At 43.5% G+C, this 19,896-nt stretch overlaps 1 protein-coding gene across 4 annotated transcripts; it reads right to left on the bottom strand.

Annotated features, from left to right (window-relative positions):
* Nucleotides 1–797: 797 nt before the first annotated feature.
* nrf1 (nuclear respiratory factor 1) lies at nt 798–18,849 on the bottom strand. 4 transcript variants are annotated; one of them, XM_030045447.1, is made up of 12 exons: nt 18,699–18,849; nt 16,284–16,404; nt 15,770–15,914; nt 14,814–14,928; nt 14,503–14,629; nt 13,795–13,935; nt 10,911–11,069; nt 9,707–9,922; nt 9,435–9,533; nt 8,831–8,988; nt 6,525–6,649; nt 798–2,020 (listed from the first exon to the last, which is right to left on the bottom strand). In XM_030045447.1, the coding sequence occupies exons 2-12, from the start codon at nt 16,359–16,361 to the stop codon at nt 1,860–1,862; spliced, it is 1,524 nt and encodes a 507-aa protein (XP_029901307.1). In that variant the 5' UTR covers nt 16,362–16,404; nt 18,699–18,849; the 3' UTR covers nt 798–1,859. The 4 variants fall into 4 exon arrangements, with proteins under 4 accessions (XP_029901307.1, XP_029901309.1, XP_029901310.1 ...); XM_030045449.1 differs by having other exon boundaries at nt 16,293–16,404; XM_030045450.1 differs by having other exon boundaries at nt 16,293–16,400; nt 18,699–18,836.
* Between the last annotated feature and the right edge of the window lie 1,047 nt (nt 18,850–19,896).

Here is a 19,896-nt window from a genome sequence, read left to right as displayed (position 1 = left end):
AATCTGCAGTGTTACGTGCATGTCTGCCACGCACCTACAACTCTCCACCCCTCCCCGCCAGCTGCTATGAATGAAACACAATACAAAATCTTCTCCAGCTTAGACACAACACACACATATACCTGTACACACTCAATGCTCTTTAACTTTCTTTGAGCACATACAAGGGGTCCCATCTGAAAATGACAGGGCGAGAGGGGGCAAACATAAAACAAGATGGAAATGGGATCTTTTCATCTGTGAATGCAACCTGCTTCCGCTTTAATCTGGAGGAAGAGCGGGATATACACTGACGCCTGACAGATTAAGGCCTGAACGTCTCTCTCTCTCTCTCTGTTCCACTCTGCAACAGCAGGACTCTGCTAGCAAATCCAAGGCTTTAAAGCAGGGGGAGGGGCGGGCCCAAACAGCTTATGATGTAATCAGGGCCCTGTCTGTCACGGCACCAAGGGAGGGAGGAAGGGGTGTGTGTCTGTAGAGGAGAGTGTGGAGGTCATTGGGTTTTGTGGTAACTATATCATTAAGGGACAAACTGCCAAGAAATGAGGCAAAACTCAAAAATGGAACAAAGTTTTAAGTCGTTGAAAGTTGGTGTATAATGTGCCATTCATATTATGTAGCCTCCCAAAATGGTCTTTACATGTATGTCATAAAAATGTTATTGGTTTGGTGAAAATTGCAATGTTTATCATCTTATAACTGGAGATAGAGCCTTAAAATTCAAAATCTCACATAATTCCTCATCTTGGTCAAGCATTTTGGTGAGCATGGATGGCATTCAAGACATTGACAATATCATAGGTGAACAGCAGCCATTTTATTTGAATTTTTTTAATACAGACGTTTAGTGAGATTCAAACCAATTGTCACAAGACTTGTGAAGTGAGACGGTTCTTGGCAAGCAATTTATTTATTTCTTTATTTTTGTCCTAAGATTTGAAGTTTCACACATTGAAAATACACGTCTCCTGTTAATGTACGACCTAGTTCCGGTAACATACAAAAGGATGCAGACCATCCAGTCCTACGTAGACATACAAAGGAATTCATGTTGAAAAATAATGTACCAAGGGGTGCTCCTATCCATGCACTGTAAACCAGTGGGCTTGGGAGACAAAATGGCTGCTTCAAGAAGCCAGCTCAGCAATCCAGCAGTATAAAACACCTTGATGTATATCCTGAGTCTTCACAAATCTTGGCATGTGTGGAAAAACAGTAAAACAGCACAGGGAAAACCACACAACAAGACAGTATTTTAAAGTAATATTTCATTTGGGAAACTTCTAATTTTTGAAATGTCTATGAGTGCCGATGGCTTGGGTGTGTTCAACAGGCAAGGGTAGTTCAAGGTGAGCAGATGTGGAAACAGTGTAACAGTGATTCAGGTTATGGGAAACACAGGAAAGAGTGATTTGTGGCTATGGCACTGAATTGGTAAATGCGTTCTATAAAGACAGAAACAGTTAAGCACACAGACAGTAAAACAACATCGGGACAGTGATGGGTACATAATTAGGGTAAAGCAGTGGTGGCTTTCCTCCCAGGCTTTTTGGTTCATCTTTGTTTTAACAAAAAGGTTAATTGTAAAGAAATAAATACTAAATACTCTAACCTTTGTAACACAATTGTCAACATCACATAGCTAAAAAATGCAGCTAAATGAAAAAAAGTACATCAACAAAAGCAATATCTTTACATAGTAAACACGATGGATTGATAAATCTGTCACTTTTAATTCCCCTGCAGATGTACATCTAAAAATATATTTTACATTGTATACAGCGTGATGTCTTGGAAAAAACAGAGGGGGGAACCTTCCCTCTTTTTCCCTAGTCACTTTGGGGAAGGGTGGGCAAGTGTCACTGCTCAAGGGTCACAACCTCCACCGCCTGGCCATCCAGTGTGACTGTGTTATCGATGCGTGTGGCAACTGGTGCCATGGCAACCTGGACAGGCCGGTTACCCTGGGCGAGGCTGGTCACTACGGTCTGGTACATGCTGACTGGGATCTGGACCAGACCTGAGGAGAGGAGGGTGACACAAGCTGGCATTACATCACGGCACCATTTTTCACACTTACACTGGTAACCAATCAGTGGACAGAGATGATGTTGTGGTTAGAAACTTGTGTCTTTCTTAAAAAAATGTGGAACAACAACACTAAACAATTAAGGGGAATAAGTATGCTAACAAATACTTGAACAGATATTTGAACTGCCTTGTTCATTCTTTGGCCAGCGGCGGTCTTGTGAAGGGTTTGTGTGTGTGTGTGAGTCACAGCGGCTGGGAGGCAGTCAAGTCCAGGTAGTTGTGTGTTACAGAGAAGCAGCCATGTTACAGACACAGCATTTCTGAACAATGGTCCAATTGAACCTCAGCCCCTTGCTTCCCCCGTACCCAGCTGTGTGTGTGTGTGTGTGTGTGTCTCGTTCTCTCTCTTTTTGCCTGGGGATTACTGCTGCAGTCACGTGGGCCTCTGCCCTACCCTGCAAGCTGTCATAGTGTCACAGGCAAGGCAAGAAGGTCAGTATAAGGGATGGTGGTGGCTCATGCCGGCTCCCATTTACTGAAAGCTGAAAGATGCACCACTTTATTTGCACTTAACACACATTACGCATCCAACCCTTTCAAATATGTCTTTTGTGATCTATACGAGTAACTACATACCTGAAACACATCATGCATGGTAATCTTTATGCATTCTAAACAAGAAAAAAAAATCAGGCCTCTTTGTCAGGTTAGCTTGTCAATGTTGGCCCTCTAATGCTGGTTCTTGCTAAGCCCACTTCCCAGTGCGTCGTGACAGGGTTAAGTTGTGCTGATGCAGGTAATTGTGCTGGCAGTGATTATGGAGGAGGGCTTAGGGAATGAGGCATGGGTCTGGCACAGCGAGGTACGGACGCAGCACAGTTACTGAGTGAAGTACCTCGACCAGCCTCTCAAACATCATTACTACGACATTAAGAGCCATGCCTCGTGTGGCTGTGTGTGCATGTGTCTGTGTGTGTGTGTGTGATTGAATGCCTGTGTCAGTGAAGGGTCTCTACACAGGCCAATCAGTGGTGTCTGGGCCAGTGCACTTCAAACAGAGCTCTCGGGTCCTCTGGTGCACTATGGTGATTAGCTAAGGTCAATAGTCAGGAGCAGGACTGGTTTTGGCAGCTCTGTTGGTTGTTCAAGTGAGCTAGTGCGGCCAAATGCCTTGCTCATTATGGTTTGGCAAGCAAGGGTTTATGCACAACAGGCTGCAGATTTACAATTATTTAACTTTTATTTACATTTTGATAATAAATGCACCACTATAGCCCACTGATTTGTAAATACAGACTGCCACACTATGCATGCTCGTGTATTATAACACACTGTAACATGTGACTGAGTGTATTGGGTGTATATGGGTGTGCAACTTTTGCTTATATTGATGCTGTATTGGCCCATTCTCTATTGTAAAAAAGATATACTTAATCTCAATGAGACAGGCTAGATTTGACAAAAATATATAGTAAAATTGCTCAGCCATTTTGAAGGGTAGCCATTTTACTTACTACTTATGCCGTGCTATGGTCACAACATTTTTGGTCTGTTTTGGCTCCTTTATAGTTCAACACATTGCTGCTGAAAAACCCAAGTGTCCTAACTGACAATGAAACATCCAAAACACAAACAGGTGAACTGTTTCTCTATCAACTGCAAAAGTTTGCTCAAAGGGTGTATGAATTAACTGCACAGTAGTGATTGGAAACAAGAGGCCATACTGAGGTTTAACACTAAGACTTGTGTGGGGGGGGGAAAAAAAGAGTTCTGATGTTCATTTCTTTAACTGTGGATGTAATACTAGCTAATCAGCTTTGGTGCTTAAATACATGTTCATCCTACAGATTCAGGGTACGGAAAATGAGAGGAGATGGTGGTGGTCTGTGTGTGTGTGTGTGTGTGTGTGTGTGTGTGAGAGAGAGAGTGTGAGAGAGAATGCGTGCATACAGCGATGTACATATGCTTGCTTGACTTTTGAGAGGGCCTATATTCATGTATACGACTAATAGTGAGTTTATGAGTGTGCATGTGTATGGACAAGCAGGAGAACCTGGTCCAATGCACTGACAGCTGGCCCAGTGATTAGACCATGGACTGATAATGGAGTGGATCAAAAGCTCTTTAGGAGGGCCCCTCAGGGACCTGCTCATACCCCTAGGCTTGTGTAGAGTGTGTATGTGTTTGTGTGTTCCCACTGTAAACCAGCACTGAATAGACAACAGAAATATGAACAAGACTGACAGCTTGACCGTATGTGTGCTGCCACGCTACCTGCCAATAGGTAGGACAAAATGATTAAATCTTACCATTTTACAATTTGCTGACAGTAAGACAGTCCAAAGTCATGGCTAACACTGTTAAAGCTGAGAGAAATTACACAATAAGTGTATATGATTTGGCTAACAGATGATCTATAATGTGTTTTTGATGGAATCTAAAAACCGGGGACAAGAGTGAAGCCTATAGCTACACTACATTTGGCAATAAGCGTCGCTTTAGTGACGTCCTTCAGAGGGAGGGTTTGCTGGTGCTCACTGACAACCGTTAGCTTTGAGTTCCGCCCTTAGGATATTGACTGAACATATGCTTAAAATGGTTGCTGATGCGAGCCAACAAGCGTATAAGGCTGTCACACAAAGTGCAGGCTTGGGACTGGTTCAATCCCAACAGACCTGCGCTGTCACATCGGGACATGCAGAACACACACAGGAGGTTGAAAGTAGGGTCATGCAGCTAACATATCATTAAAAGAAGGGAGAGTATTGCTACGAGACACACACACACACACACACACACACACACACACACAAACACACACACACACACACACACACACACACACACACACACACAAACATACACGCACACCAGCACGCCATCTGTCACATCAGCACAGAGTAGATTAGAGTGTATGAGCTCACAGGCCACATCACACTGGTGTTGGAGTAACTAGGGAAGCTTACACCCAATAACGCAAATTAGAAATGCCATTGGTTGGTAAGCACATACAAATGCCAATCAGTGAGGATGACATGGTGACACGAGGCCAAATTAACTTCTTGATGATTGTACTTCTCTCCATAGTTACTCAAAATTCAAATCAAAAAGTCCTTAACAAATAGCTCCAAGCCTTTCTTGAGTGGTCATTTGAGTCTGCATTTTATAATTTCCATATTCATTCTCTCAGTCGACTGATTTGAATGATGTAGAAAATGTGTTTTGGTCTGGATGGGAGTTCACATTACAAAGAAAGTAGTCCATTTTTTGGGAAAAAGTGAACTACATAATCTCATAATGACCATATAACATGAATTTATTCAGTTCTCCACAGACTTCAACTATCTTGTATATCAAACTGGAATCAATGCATAGTGTTTTCCTTTGTTTCAACTTTAAACCCATGTTTTACTGTCTGCTCATAAAATACATTAATGAGTACCAAATATTATCAGTAGTTTCTGTAATATGCAGTACGCCTGTGTTTATTATCACGGGATGCCATTAAATGACACTACATTAATGGGAGATAGTTAAGAAAATCTCAATTTTGGTGCCTCTACAGTGCTCGTGTAGTTAAAAAAAAAAAAATCTTTCCTACAGTTTTTTTTTTTTTTTAAATAGCAAATCACACCTTTTTTCACACTTCATGAACCAGACAAAGTCTGCAAATTGCCCACACAATCTCTCAGAAAGAAAGAGAGACCTCTTTCTCCCTGAGACGTTGCACTCAAGGGCATTGCTGCCTTGCATTATTAAAATGTTCAAACCAATCAGAGCAATGTGTCATATCATTTAGACTGTGCTGCTAAGCATTCTTCTTGCCTTCATTTTCATTCACTGGTGAAGAGAAATTGAGGTAAAAAAAAAAAAATTGAGAGAGAGAGAGAGGAGAGAGAGAGAGAGAGAGAGAGAGAGAGAGAGAGACAAATGTCCTGGGCTAAATTCAAACCCAGGACATTAAAGTTACATGGTATGCACGTTAGCCCACTGATCCACCAGGATGCTTCCCAGAGGCACTGTCTTGATCCAGTGTACATAAGCACATGTTCTGGTGTTCAACTAATATTTTGGGTTACTGGGAAAAAAAGTCAGGCAACTTCAAGTGACAATGATCTCCAGTTTTACGCTTTCACAGATTTGTTCCTCCACGAGTACAACCAACTGGGACAAAATGATGAGAGCTACCCTCTCCTTTTGATACTTTTTTTGGTTTAAATTTTAATGCCATGAAAAACTACAAGCTGTACCACAATGTTTTAGAAAACCTGCCACCGAATTTTGGTTGCAATGAAAACAATCAGTTGGTTTGCTGGGTGTGCACGCTAAAAAGTGAAAATGTTCCATCTTAGAGAAATGTCACCTTAAGGACAACTGATGCTCAACACCACCTCTCTCTGAAATATGACTGTACAGTCATTTGCTGCCATTCATCATCTAAATATTGGGCCATTTGTGGTGTGTTTGTTTGATGTGTTTTGGGGAATATTTACCTGTGGCATCCTGAACCCCTGCCAGTGCCCCAACAGCAGCTGCTGTTTCTCCTGCCAAGACAATCTGCCCTCCGCCTTGTAGAGTGGCCTCTGCCAACGTTGCTACTGCATGGGCTGCTGCCTCACTGCAACACACACACACACAAAAAAACTCGTTAGATACAGTATAGCATAACTATAAATAGAGGCAAATACAATGTTTTGCACCTTTTGTGCAATCAGTCAATCAGTGCAATCAGGTTAAAAAGAAAACACACTGAGTCTCACATCAGTAAACACAGGCTAACCCAGCATCATGTACACTTTTCTCTTTTACACACACACTTTGGAACAGTTGAAGCACACCCACCCACACCCACATCAGGTCTGGTCATAAAGCCGGCGGTTATTAGAGAGATGTGAGGCGAAGGGGTAGGAGTGTATGAGCTATAAGAGGCTTTTCCAGCCTGGTCTTACAGAGAATCTGTGCAGTTTTACTAACCAGATCGATCCAGCAGAATTAACATTAGGCTATCACAACACCTTCAACTTCAGTATAAACTAATTGAACTGTTCAGAGCTGTATAATTACAGACAGATAAGGAGGGGGAAGGTGGGAGAAGGCAGACAGAAACAGCAGAGAGAAACAGTGCATTCACATCGTGTCAGCGAATGACAGCAAACCGGATGTTCATAATACAGCAGAACAACTGATAACTCTGACATAAAATAGTGCCAACTGAGCCTTGGGAGTCAATTTTACAGACTTTTACTGTTTATCATGGTATCAAAGACACACTGGGGGCAAAGCAGAATGATGTTCTTGCACTTCAGCAAACTATCTAATGTTAGCCAGTGTGGAATTTATAGCTAATACTCCGTTTAGCATTACAAATGATGTAACATCAAGCATAATCATGTGCTATACCGCTGCAGAATTGCCATGTGAAGAGACAGCAGGAGAAAAAGAAGCTCTTTTGCTCATCTGGAACAAGGAAAACAGAGACAGAATGTTCCTCGACCTACGGAGCAGACGGCCAGAGCAGCACAGCAGAGGTAAACAGCAGAGGGGGAGGGGAGGGGAAGGACTCAGGTGGGTACAGGTAACAAGCCCCGATGGGACACATTCGCACACTAGTGAGATAACCACCTTGATACAACTGGAGTGAAAAACCAGCCAGCATCTCAACATCCCACAGTCTGCTCGATGAAACCATCTACACTGGACTGTGTAACGCCTTGATGACAATTTGAACGATCAAATTTGCATCTGGGCGAAAAAAGTGGGACTCGCCCCTGCAGATTAAAGTACTCAAACCAAATATCATGAAGGGCTGAGAGTGTGCAGCACTGCATTCCAACCAAAGACCACACCACGCTCCGCTTCAGCCAGAGAGGAGGAACACGTCGGTGATATCACCTGCTGTGATGGCTGTTTGAAATGAAAACCTGCAGACTTTCAGCCCTGCATGGCACAGTTTGAGACCCCTGGTTTTACACCCTAATTGAACATACAGTAGGTCTGCATGACCTGGCCCTTCCTCCAAGAAAACACAGTGCATCAAGAAACTACGACATTTTAACACAATTAAAACAGAATTTAAAGCTTAAAATTCTACATACGACTATATCCAAGACCTTTTAAGGCACTGAGTGTCTGTAATATGACTTAATACACTTTATACTTTTTACCATGCAGGCACTGTATTATTGAAGTGCAATATATTGTAGTCTTATAAATAAGCTAGATGACACAGGTTACAGAATAACTATTATGCTAAACAGTTTTATGCCAGGCAGTGTGCACATGGAGATAGAGTTGGCTAACAACCAATTTATTGCAAGCTGCCTCTATAAAAAGGTGCAGGCTAATTAATTAGGTGCTGAACCAGGAAGAAAGGTAGTTGAATCATCTCCAGGGGACTCCAGTGACCTGCCCTGACAGTTGTCCCTTCCTCATGGCCTTCCAGTTATTAGAGCTGCCAGTGCAATTATGTAATCCTATCACGCTACCCAGTGTTTCCTGACGGCACTGTTAGTAACTGAAGATCCAAACACAACGTGCTGAATATACACTTCAAGGTTTTTTTTTTTTTTTTAATTTTCTGGTGATGAGAAATGAGTGTGGTCATATGATGAACTCAAATGACTACACTCCAGCTCTAGCAGATGTATTTGAGAAGATCCTGCTCCAACATCCTGTTATAAACTGGAAATACATGTAAGTATAGAAGCAAGGCACCATCAAATTCTGTTTTTCTTGTGACTTTAAAAACCCAGATCACTAAAATAACACCTTCCTCTCTCTCCCCCCCTGCTGGCATCACCTGTTGAGTGCCATGGTGACAGTGGCCCCGGGCTGAATCTCCTGGGAGGCAGCGACAGCGGCTTCAGCGAGGGATGCTACCGCCTGGGTGGCCTCTGAGGCCTGTGTGGTTTGGATGGTCATCTCCCCGCTCTGCAGGGTGGCCCAGTTCTGCTCCACCTGCAGAGGAAACAAGGCGGAGAATGAAGAACAGGAAGTGAAAGAGTTAATGAAAGACATCAAGTGAGATGCAAGGGAAGAGGAAAAGCAGAGTGTGACAGAGGTGGGTGTGACAAAGACTGAAGATGACAAAAACAAGCTGAGCTACAATGAGACTTGCAAAACAATTTTATATGTACTGAAGTTGCTGCATTTAATGTGTCTTGTGTTTTTATCCCCTTTATGCCAGATACAGATCTTATTTACAGCTACAACAGCCAGAGCATAAAAACTCTCTTCCATAACATTTTCAAAAGTGGGATACGTTTGTGCTATCAACCACAAATTAACAATTAATTCACCATTGTAATTAAGTCTTGTGCTACAGGTGTAATCAAGGTGTGCAAATATGAAGGTACGGAGCATTTAGAAGCGCATGTTGGTGTGCGTGTCTTTGCATTTTGTACCTCTCCATCAGTCACAGTGGAGTAGTTGACCTGTGCCACTGTCACCCCGGGCAGCTCTGAGGCATCTGCCAGGGTGGCAACCGTGTGGCCTGTGCCCACCTATAAGGATTAAGGCAGACAGCAAATGAAAGGAGAAAGAGTGAAAACGTTTGAAAAACCGGCTGATGTTTAGAACCGCAAAGTCCACTTGTCATAACACATTCTTCTATTCAGTTTTGACATGAAAGTTTCTTTGTGAGTAAAATCAATTTGAAAATGCCTGATGTATGTACCTGGATGAGGGAGACTGTTCCATCGGGGTTGTTGATGGTCTGTACCACGGTCTGTGAGGGGACAAGGTGGGCGATGCTTTGAGCGGTAGTCAGGTGGTGCTGGGTGGTGGTTGCCGTGGTTACTTGCTGATCTTCAAAAGCATATAGCAGGTCCTCACGGCCATGCTGCTTGTAGCAGTTCTTCACAATTGTCCTTAGCGCCTGCGTCCATGACACCTGAAGAGGTACAGATAGGAGGTGTTACTCCTGACGTAGGATATGGTGTCTAACAAGCATGGATTCTGTACAGTCCCAAGGGACATTTGTGTCAGTGAGAAATATATCTAATTAATGAACATTTTATTTACATGTGATCTCAGCTCTCGGCTTCCCTAGTTGCTCAGCTACCATTTATGTCTTGGATAGCTTAGGGTCAAGTGAGGTTAAGGAGACTGTCCTATAACCACAGATCCCAGGTTCCACAACACCCACGGAAACTCTGCCTGCTCACTCAATGTAAGTCACTTTGGATAGGAATGTAAGCTAAAAAGCCAAAAATGTAAACAGCCATGGAAGACATAAAGATCCAAATCCTCCATTTGCCCACTGGGTAAGAAAATAATTGGTAGCTGGCTAAACATGATTACAGAGTTTCTCAAAGCTATCATTGCCTTAATCAAATTTCTAATCTGCTCTGTAAACACTGAAAAGCTCCAGTCACAATTCCAATGAAAGAGACCCACGGAGCATGTGAAAGTGGGGAGAGGATGCATCCATGTGCCTGTTTCAGCTAGCAGTCATCAGTTTTGTTTTTTCTTTATACTGTGCACCAAAGATTTTTTTGGAAGCCATGGTTATAAACTGCCAAATGATGAAGGTGAAGGTGATGGTGAAGGGGGCTTAAAGTATTTGTGCCCAGGAAATTTGAGTAGGTTAGTCCCACCTTGGGACCCAGTCTGAAGAAAACACACTGCACCTCTTGTTAACAAAAATAGGCTTGTTACCCTGTTACCATAAAGAATCAGTCTTTACATGAAGAAATGTAATTTTACATTTTTTTTCCTGCATCTGGTCAGTTTCTCTTAGCAAGCTCCACAGGCACTGATACGGTAGCTGACCCTGACCTCTGACCTTCCTACGACTCTAAGGTGATGCAAACAAAAACAGCATTTCCCTTCAGGGATCAATAAAGAATCACATCAGTACATTATTATCTCTCTCTCACCCTCTGTTTCTGCTCCTCTGTGCGGACGTCACTGCGAACGTTGGCCCAGGGAATGTCCTCAGGCCACCAGACTGGCTTGCAGCTCTCCTTGCCCCAACCGGGTTTCCCTCGGCCTGTCGAGTACTTCAGCATCTCTGGGATGAACGCTCGCAGCTGGGCCTGAGGGGAGGAAGAGATGCATGCAGAAAAGAGGCAAGAGGTGATACACACACTGAAATTCTAAAGGAGAATGCTGCAGTGTCTCCGCAGTCAGTAACACACAAATACACACATACACACACACACGCCCTTGGGCAGGCAGCAGGAGGTCTGTATTGATCAGATACCTGCTGCTGGGTGCTGAGGTGGTCAGGACCCACAAATAGAAACAGGCTTTCTAAAAGGAGAACAAGCCGCTCAAGTCTATAAACAGACCAATCTATGGCTGTGGCTCCAGCCTGACCTGAGAGACAGACACCACTGGAACATCAGGGGTGATCGGAGATGACTCAACGGTTGTCAACATGTCCCACCCAGGGCTTGAATACACTCAGAACAGAACAACTCATCAGTGTTGTTAAAAAAGGAAAAAAAAATCAATGTCAAATAAAAACATTTCATTAACTTCTGTGTCACATTTTGGATCTGTGTAGGGGCCAAAGTCATTATTTCATCATTGTGTACTGAAAGAATGACTCAGTGCTTGTTCACTGTATTTAAGTGGAGTGTACCATTCATGAACAACCACGGTGAGGGGGACTGACCTCTTCAGTGAAGGTCATCAGAACCAAAGACTGTGACAAGAAGACAATTGCATACTGATTGCTCTGTCCACCATGTTGCATGAGAGGCCTCCAGATTTTTGGAGAGTGCCCAAAGGGTCTGTGTGTATTGGGGCAGGGTCTAATCCAATCTGATTTGCCTCTCCGCTATGGCTCATCCACCAGAAATGCACACACATGGACACACTTCAGGTGCAAACGCAGTTGTGCTCATATCCACTCACCCGTTCTAGGAAAGTGCACGCACTTATAATTCTAGCGCACAAACACTTCCAGGACTCACACACACACATACACACAAGCTGGTGCGGGGTTTAGTGCCAGTGTCCTCAGTGTCCTGGTAATATGCAAGCATCACCGGGGGATTATATTGCACAATGAGGCACTGCAGCGTCTGCCCGCCTTGACATCATGGGCTAAATTTGGTTCTGGGAGAAATAAATCTCCCCCCTCCCCTCTGAGCCCCCTTCTCTAACACACACACTTTCCCAGCACAGTACGTGCAGAGATGGGACGAGGTGGTTCTTCATTGAAAATCGGTGGTCAATAACTTGCTACACCAGCTTTGGACAAACACATTGAGTGGGCACCGCTTTGAATGGAGTTCACCTCAGGCAACACTGACCTACTGACACAACTTCTTGGATTAGCCACAGAAAGAAGACAGGGTAACATCAAGGATGCTTCCCCTTCCACCTGTGGCTGTTTGGGGTGTAGATGTATGTGGATGAATGCATGCATGGGCAGATGGCCTAATTACAGTGGCTGGAGAGTTAAGTGGCATGTTGTCCTCACACCCACCACCCCACCCCCAATCCTAATCCTCCGTGCAAAGGTCCAATCAGCATTTAGAAAGGCAGCTATGTTGCTGGTTTCCTGGCCCCAGCAAGGCCTGCCAAGGGTAATTATGGGCTCAGGATAGCCCCGGGATCACCTGCTACAGCTGCTCCATGTCCTGAACAGGGCAGGGATTCTACTTGGGTCACCAAACCTAGCCAGCGAAACCTCACCTGGGATAGCTCTATGATGGACTCCTTACAAAGCTTGAGTTGTCTACGTAGATGATAACAGAGCCCTTCAGATATATGCAGCAGCTAAGTGTCTTTGAAGTACATTATAAACTACTCAATTTAAAGCCAACTTTTTCCTTCTGCCCTGTTCCACAGGTGACCAAGTTTTCCCAGAGGGATTGGGCAGCATCCTGTCCAAACAAATGAACACACATACCTTGAAAAACCCCACCCCCACACCTTTCCACCCAGCTTGGCAGAGTTAAGTGAGGCAACAGGTTACTCCTGCTAATCTCATCCTGCAATCTACAGAAAAACAAGCGGCTGGTTGCTTCCTGGTTCAAACCAACACCTGCACTCTGAGGACCCATCTGGCCCCGGGATTGGCTGCCACGCTCCCAGGGTTAGGTGCTGTCTCTGAGGGCCACTGTCATGCTGACTGCTCTGATGATGATCCAATGAATGCGTCAGCAGTGCTGGGATGGCGGAGTAAACAAGCCGACTTCCCCTGAGAGGAGAAAGGGCTAGGGCTACCACTGGTGCTAATGTTGCAGTGAGAGGCCGACCCAGAGCAATCGACTCCCAGCTCCCCCTCACTGCTCAGTGGTACCACACCCTGCCTGGTAAAGGGAGGATGTTCTGCAGTGTGGCTGCACTCTGCATAAGAGGTATAACCCTGGGAACCATTTCTGATATAATGATGATGCAACTAAGCATCGAAAGGTACTTCATTTTTTTCAAGAAATAATCAATGTGTATAAATACATTTACTAAAATGAACCATCTGACATTGGTGTCATACAGAAATAGCTGAAGCCGAGCACTTGACCTTGATGCATAGTTAGCTAAGCTCTTGCTAACACTCAACAAAAACAACCTTAGGGCTGTTTTTCATTTATTGCCCAGTGGTGCCCTCTGCTGGGAACATTCACACTGTGTTTGTTTGAGACATCAACATGTGGATCCACAAGCTAATAGTTGTATCTTGGTGCAAATCGTTGTGGTCCACAACTTGGGAAGTCTTGGCCCAAATAGGAAAACAGTATTCTGAGTATTAAAAACTCATCCACTTAAAATTTTGTTGCCTGCAACTGCTTGGTAGCTGGTACTTACCTGGGTCATCTTATCCACAGAGACAGGGATGCCGTCAATGGTGAGGGGGGGCAGCTCTGAGGCCAGTTCTCCCCCAGCAGGGGCGTGTTCAGCCAGGGCATTCTCCAGGTCCTCCAGCATCATGCTCTTATATTTCCTCACCTGGGGCACAGAAAACAGAAAGTGTATGGCAACTATGGCATTATGGCAGGATAGGGGGTGCACTTAGGAAAAATTACTCCAAAGCAATAATGCAGCAAATTTACAAGAAGGGGATGCAGGCTTACAAATCAGTAATGAGTAAAAAGAACACTTCTTTTAGTGTACACTGTGTGCAGAGGCACTCATTCTATTTATAGCAACAGAACCTGAAGCAAACAACATGAAAAGCTATCTTGCTATTCCTTTTCTAGGTAAAACACATGGAAAGAAGGTGAAATTTATTTATTTATTTTGAACTTTAACTGAAGTTGTTTGTGGAAAAATAAAACCGTTCCCCATTCCTATCACAAGGTTTTATATAACCTTTATTTAAAAAACAAACAAACAAAAAAACCCCCCCGCATTTATTCTGGTACAGATTATACTTTAAAACGGCAGTGCCACTGGCAACCATTAGCATGGTAATGTTGCAGACATTAAGAGAAGTGAGGTCATTTCATCATGCAGCAATTAGTTAAGTGGCCGACCGCATTCAAAACACTTAACCCCACTGACTGCAACACTCACCACATTCTCCAGGGGGGCAGCACCAAACACCTTGAACACAGGGTTGGGTTTGGAGGGAGAGATGCACAGCACTATGGCCTGTTGGCCCACTCTAGTGGTGTACTCATCCAGAGTGGCTCGCAGTTTCCTGTAGACACACACCATTGTTTACTTGCCAGTTAAGAATAAAAGCCACAAACTACAACACTGAGTACAAAGGAGAGCAAATAAGTTGTCTAATAAACAATAACTGCAAGTGCTGAAAATGATATATTATGTCACTGTAGTTTAGGTGATGGCTGTAGGTTGGATGCCAGGACTTTGAAGCTCACCTGAGCAGACGAGTCTGCTGCCTCTTGCGGATGGAAGGGTTGGATTCAAAGATATGTGGCCTCTTTCTTTTCTTGCCGGTTGCCACGGCAGCAGCAGCTGCCATGCCCACTGGCCCTGAGAGGAGGCAGAAACAACAGGTTTGTCTGTTCATACGGCTACAGCAGAATGAACAGGAGGGTTATGCTCGAAGGCTGAAATTGCCTTTTTTGTTTTCTGCTCCAAATGCTTATAATAGCTCTCTTATATGCTTCATTACTTCTGCACCCTCTCTACTTGCACTTTGTACTATTCTCAGTGTCTGTGGGTCTACTATGAGACACAGACTATAAATACATTTGATTTCAAAACTTGGACCATAAGGCTTAAAATGTTGCCAGGCTAATTGTGAAATTGAGGCCCATGGTGTCTTCTACTGCCTTGTCAACTTCAAATGGAAAGGGGTTCTTGAAGGTTTTCTGTTAACTGATGTAAAAGTGTCAATTACAGAAAATTGATTCAAAAACTAGTGAAGGATTACAGCCTCCACTAAGAAAGTCATTGGTCCCACCTGCTGGTCAGTTACAGGCATTGCAGTGGTCTTTTGTCTATAGAGTAACTCACCACAGAGACAAGGTTAGAACACACTCTGCTAAAATAAATCTAGAAGATCCAGGAGTAAGGACAGAGAGTACTATAAACCATAATTTCTAGCCCTCTGAGTGTGGCCATGGTATTTTTTTTTCTTGGACTGGCATGAAAGGAAGAGATAAAGATTGTTCCAGCTAGTGTAGAATGCTTTTGAAATTGGAAGACTGAAGAAAATAATAGCACAGAGAACCATAACAACATGTTCTTCTGAATCAGAGTACAAGAGACTCAGGATGCAAAAAATGCAATTATTCCAGTGTAGGACATACTGTGTTCCCAGACCCTACCACTAAAATACACTCACTTCCCTCCCATGAGCTGGACTCACCTGCAGCCGCCAGGTGAGCAGTGACCTCATCAGTGCCAGCTGAGTTGAGGATGTCCGTGTCGTCATAGGGGTCGTCGTCTGGGGAGGACGTGGAGTCCTCCTCGGCACTCATCATGGCTGTCTCAGTGAAGGTGGCCACATGTACCTATGTGCATTGATGATTAATACATGTTACTCTTATCATCACCGAGAGGTAAACATCAATAGATTCGTCTGTTAGAGTTTAACAAGGGGTGCAGTATGCAAGCAACAATCTATTCTCCTTTAGCTTCAGACACAAGTCTAGTTAATGACGGACATGCATTTAGCAATTTCTCTTTTTTGTGTAGAGAAAGCTTGATGAAGTTTCCAGTTAAGATCTAAGAAGCTTGCTGGCCGGTAAAAAGGTTAAAGCAGGCAGTGAAATTTGGGATTTTCCACAAGCTTGTTTGCGATAAGAAAGGTGTTGACAATCTCCTCTGCCCTCCCTTGTTATAACTGTCTAGTTTTTGGGTTATTATGCTGTAAAGTGCACCTGCTGGACCTGTTGGCTGACGGCGTGTGCCTCGATAGTGGTCATGTGTTCTGTCTGGTGAACGCTGTGATCCTCCATTACCTGCCACCTAGTCTAGACTGCTGGGTCCACGGCACACTGACTGAGGAGAGAGAAACAGACACATGCAGCATAACATAACTAGAAATGTTTATTATCCATCTATCCCATCATGAAGTTTTGAACATACTAATATACAAATCCTACTGGATGAATTCCATAAGGAGTCTATGATTACCCACTCATGAAACAGATGGGAATCAAGCTTCTAGGTCCACAATTACAGCATACATAGAAAATACAAAAGGTACAATGCTAGCTGTTCACAATATCTATTATCATTTAAAGAAATATTTGTAATCAACCAGCAGAAACAATCAATCATATCTATTACAAACACATGCCATAATATGAAAATGTATAGCTTGGACCATAATGCTGGGGGTGGGGGGAGACAACATTTCCAATGAAGGCAAAAATTGCCAGATAACGTATTACAGCACAGTGCATTTTGCATATCTGTGTAGGCTCTTGGGCACCATTTAATGCAAGCTCATAAAATTGATGAAACAGACCATTAGAATCAAGGAACTGAGGAAAAAAACATGACCACACTTGCACAGCTGCAGTCTTCATCATTCATACTCCACTGTTCACAGTATAGGTTTTGATGCATCAGTGCACAATACTGGTCATGCACAGTTGTAAATAATGCCCCCCAAAATAGTGTGAGGGCAGATACTGCTGCTGTTCCTCATTCATTACTATGTAATTATGACAGTCTGAAAATACATTTTGTTCTTTCAACTATTCCCTTAGTTATTAGACTGGGGACACTGTCAGTAACACCAATGATGTGCCACTAGAGGGCTTCATATTGCATCATCAGCTTTATTTGGAAAAACATAGTTGTAACCCAAACTGTGCATGGCATTATTTCCCCCCTCTTTATTGTGTGTTCATTTGTAGGCCTTACAAAAACTTCAGAGGGGGAAGCTGAATGATTCTTCATTCATGACTTGTCATTGTTAAGCACTATTCATAGAACAGAAAAGAGCAAAATATAATGTACCATAGTTTCAAATTCTGGCAGTAAAAAAACTGCTAGACTAAGTAAACATCTGCAGTTTTGACTAAAAGCTAGCACTATTCTGGATAAACTTGTTAGATCAGGGAAACAATCAAAATACAGTTACAACATTTGCATACAGGCAAGTGGCAACTTGCAGGTGCATGCGTGTCTGGAGAAGCTGACAAAGGGGTGAAATACAGTGTTCATTCATTTGCTACAAGGTGAAAATGAATGGCTCCCATAACTTCATTTACACACTCAGGTCCAACTTTTATTGATGATCCACAACTCAGTCAATATGAATCTACACAAAATAAGACAGACTATGCTAAACAAAGGACCAGCAGAATACAGATTTATTTATTTATTTATTTTAAGTTATATAAACTGGACTGTCTTGTCTTCCCCTTGCTCCTAAGTGGGAGCACAAGGTAAACTGGCTTCTATTACCACCTTGTCTTGTTCCACGGTGGTGGGCATCTGATTTATTTTATGCAAAATGTATTTAACCACGTTAGTCACATTAAGATAACTGTAGATCTACTTTTCTAATGGCACATGGACAGGCTGCAGCATGACGAACCTTCATAAAAGTTACATGTAGTGAGTCAAAATGCAGACATTAATCGCAGAGCAGAGGCAGAGGTCTATTTGCATCTCACAAACACATATCTCCAGCACCAGCTATTTGGGCTAACTGCTGATAATCGATACACGGGACTGACGAACGGTACACGCCTCGACCAAATCCAGCGCCTACAGTTTAACATTGCACCCCTAAAGCTTTCACTGGGCAGGCAGAGCTGTTTGGATTAAAAAGGTATTGCAGTAGCGGTACGGAGATGTAACTTTAGCTGACTGGTCGGCTGGCCAGCTGAGCTAAGCTAGCAATGCCCTACATTTAGCTAATTAGCTAGCTAGCTAAGCATTTGGCGGTGTAGCCTTGTTCATCTGAATGGAGCGTAACTACTGTCGACAGGACCAAGTGTTTCTGGCTGTCAGTTTGACGAAAATGAATCAACAGACTGTGCACTGACGGTTAAACATTAGAAACACAGCAGCTAGCATATAATCCGCGCAATATCAGACAAACAGAGCGCCACAACAGGCCACAGCGGCCTGCGTCTCCTGCATCGCTATTCTGCAGTATCTGAGCTTGTTGTCGATACGCGCCTAGAATATGATTACCCTAAAAAGAGACATATCAAAACTCTGCTCCAGTCAACATCTAAACAATCTGCATCTTTCACCCCAATGCTGCCGGGTTCGATGATGCGGCTGCGCCGGGGCTGAAATAGATGGAGATTGCGCGGTAGGGCACTAACCTCAGAGCGGCTGCGCTACTTCGGGCCTGCGCCGTACAGCGGGGCTGGGAGCCGAGCTCTAATGGAGGACAGAGAGGAACCAGCAGGAAACACAGTGCTCAGCTCGCACACAATACTGATCTGCACCACTGCTGCCTTCAAGTGCTCGTCCTGAGCTCCTACTTCCAGCTTTCATAAGGCAGACATACTGTTGGTCATTCAGAGGTGCTTTTAGATGGAAACTGACAAAGGCGCTCTTCGTGGAGACCGCTGTTTTATTTGCCTTATTTGACCGACAAGGTGGTTATTTTGGCACAGCACAGCGGCAAGGCATCTGAGTGATGTTTTATCTCTTTATTGCTTGATGTGTATTAGGGGTTGTATTATCTTTTGTGGCAGCATGAAGTCATTCTAGGTGAAAAAACTAATTGAACTTGTCTTTTCACCTGCAGGATAACATATATGCATAAAATGCAAGACATACAAAAGTTTAACAAAGACTGAGAATGGCACTATCACAATCCAATTTATTTACAAAGAATACAACTATAGTCTATAGAATGTAGCATTAATTATATACGACACATCACGATTATGGACACGGTTTTTATGCTTTCTGTATGACATACATGTAGCACAGTAGCATAGCGTGTAACTTCCCAGTCACATCGTCCATCTCCCGCTCAAATGGTTACGACTATTTCCGATAGCACTTGAACGCCACACAGGAGCTGCCAAACCACGCCCCCTATACAGCGGGCTTCGGCAAAACACAGCCAAACCGACACTGAAGTTTTTAAATAAACTCTTTAAACTGCAACTTACAGAAATAAGACATAATTTAGTGATTTTGGTGTAAGCAAGTGCTTGTGCGTTGTTTTTGGGGTGTTTATCCTCTGTTGTGGGACATCTTTACTTTAGTGTGTGGGAAAGCACAACTGGTTATAGACGAGCGTTTGTTACCTTAATTAGCAACACCTGTTCAGCATGTGTACACACTGGGCTACCGTCCATGTGAACCTGTTGACTTCTAAAAGAGGTTAGTGGACTGCAATATAGTTTAAACGTGTTTTATTTTGTGTGGTAACAGAACAAGTTCGGTTTACCTTGTTGTACAAACAAACTGGACCATTAGGTTCACACTTTGGCCAACGTAATTAGCAGCCATAGGCACTTTGAAACTAAGTGGTGTGGCAGCTTGGGACAGACATGCCCTCAC

The sequence above is a fragment of the Myripristis murdjan genome, chromosome 23 (genome assembly GCF_902150065.1).
Source record: "Myripristis murdjan chromosome 23, fMyrMur1.1, whole genome shotgun sequence".
Classification (NCBI taxonomy): Eukaryota; Metazoa; Chordata; class Actinopteri; order Holocentriformes; family Holocentridae; genus Myripristis; species Myripristis murdjan.
The sequence above is the reverse complement of the archived record's forward strand: the minus strand, read 5'-3'. Positions and strand labels throughout refer to the sequence as shown.